Raw genomic sequence first — 1,969 nt, 5'->3', positions numbered from 1 at the left:
CCCCCCCCCCTACCCCCCCCCCCCCCCACACACACACACACTTGGGCTCTGAGCCTCATCCTGCTCGCCTCTAGTAACTTTCCAGCCCTACATGAGCAGAGGACAGCTAGGATGTATTGGAGAGGAGACAGGAGAAGGTCCAATGACAACATTTAGTGTCCACCCACCACACACACACAGTCATGCTTAGAAATGTAATCTGGGCACCAGCATGTGCCCTGGTGGAGAGTCTAGAAATCTTACACAATGAAAAGCCCCCAACAGCCCCTAAGCTGTAAGCAGCCAAGCCCTCTATTGGCTGTCAGCCCTGGTCCCTGCCAGGGCAAGTGGCCTGCTGGGCCGCCTGCGGCCAGCCCATGCCCCAAATGGGAAGCATTTGTGTAGAACCTGCTCCCATAGGCTCCAGCTCCTACAAGGACTGGTGGCCAGGCCAGGCTCAGGGAGCACCCTCGGCTAGGCGGGCCAGGCCCTCCCGCAGCTCGCTCAGCTCGAACAGTCTGACGTCCAGCAGCTGTGCGGCCCGGCCCACCTCAGCCCTTGCCCGTTCCCGCTCAGCCCGAGCCTCCTCCAGGCTGCGCTCTGTCACCCGCAGCTGGTGCTCCAACTCCACGTTGCGGGTTTCCAGGTCCTGCAGGGAGAGGGTGGGCAGGGTTACCAGCCCTGACGGGGGCATGTTTCTGAGTGCCATCTCCACAGTTCCCACTGTGGGCCAAGTCCCCCTCTGTCTCTTGATCTCCTCCCTGCCACCTGTGCTGAAGACACTCCCTGCTCCCCCAGCCAATTTGAACACCACAGAACTGATCACGGCCCTTTATTGAAAGCCCTCCTGTGACCCATCAGGCTGGGGATGAAATCTACACATCCCCTTCCTCCTTTCTCATTCCAACTCAGCCTCACTGGCTTTGTGGTTCCTTAGATACACTGATACCCTCCCCGTCTCAGGGCCTTTGAGGACATGCCCCATGACTGTTTCTTGGATAAAGTTTTTAGCAAAAGCCAGGCTAGCCAGACCTGTGTTCAGATGCAGGCTGGGGAGGTGTGAGGACTTGATGCAGTCAAGAAAGCTCAGCAGGGATTCAAAAATTGCCAGTTGAGTAAATGGATCTAAAACGTTGTACCAAGAACAACCGTTTACAAGCCACTTCAGACCTTTCATGCATCTGCTCTTCCCAGTCCTTCACCTTAGGTAGATGTCTTCCTGACCCCACTTACAGATGGAGAAACAGGCCAAAGGGGACCAGCCAGGAAGGGAAGAGGCTAAATCTGTGTCACACCAGAAGCTGGCTGCCCAAGTGCAGTCACCCCATCTCCTGGCAACCACACACACCTGCACCTTCTGTTGCGTCTCCTCCCGATCCACTGCATCAGGGGCCTCGCGGGGCACACCGGCCTGGCTCTTGAGTGTCTGGATCTCCTAGTGGAGAAGAGTTCCCAGGGTGTTCTGGGGGTCCTGGCTCTCCCATGGGAGGTCAGGGAAGGTGAGGCCTGGGGACACACATACTCACATGCTCAGTGCTCACCTGGTCCTTGGTCTGCACTAAGGACTCCAGCTGTTCCAGCGCCTGGCCTGGCCCCTCTTTCTCACTGACTGGGGCCGGCTCTGTGGCTGCCTGGGCCTCCAGTTCAGCCACCTGGGTGGACAGAATGATCAGCACCTCTCTGGGGAATCAGCCTTCTGCTCAGTCCCGCCCCCTCTGCTCGGAGTTACCACCCCACCCCTGGCAGGGAAGACTTTAGGGTCTGACACCCCTTTGAGGTGGGCGCTAAATCAGACCCATTTTACAGAGCGTGAAACTAAGGCTCCGGGAAGTAACCTATAGATCACACAGCCAGTTGGTGAACCCAGGACAGACAGGACATGCTCAGGCAGGGGCTCCACAGTTGCCGGAGGCCCAGGGTCTCTGAGAGGGAAGGGCGCCCTCACCCGCTGCCGCAGCCGCTCAGCCTCTGCGCGCTGTGCCTCGAGCTG

General features: G+C 58.5%; 1 protein-coding gene across 1 annotated transcript in view; it reads right to left on the bottom strand.

Moving 5' to 3' along the window:
* Positions 1–133: 133 nt before the first annotated feature.
* The window catches only part of HOMER3 (homer scaffolding protein 3), a 6,212-nt gene continuing 4,376 nt past the window's right edge, over positions 134–1,969 (bottom strand). The window contains exons 7-10 of the mRNA XM_014545802.1: positions 1,925–1,966; positions 1,521–1,631; positions 1,328–1,414; positions 134–628 (exon numbers count right to left, since the gene is read on the bottom strand). Of these exons, the coding sequence (XP_014401288.1) occupies positions 437–628; positions 1,328–1,414; positions 1,521–1,631; positions 1,925–1,966 (432 nt within the window). The 3' untranslated portion in view covers positions 134–436. The remainder of the gene's footprint in view (positions 629–1,327; positions 1,415–1,520; positions 1,632–1,924; positions 1,967–1,969) is intronic.

Source organism: Myotis brandtii, unplaced genomic scaffold, assembly GCF_000412655.1.
Source record: "Myotis brandtii unplaced genomic scaffold, ASM41265v1 scaffold421, whole genome shotgun sequence".
NCBI classification, from domain to species: domain Eukaryota; kingdom Metazoa; phylum Chordata; class Mammalia; order Chiroptera; family Vespertilionidae; genus Myotis; species Myotis brandtii.
Note: the sequence above shows the minus strand (reverse complement) of the source record. Positions and strands in the feature narration are given on the sequence as shown.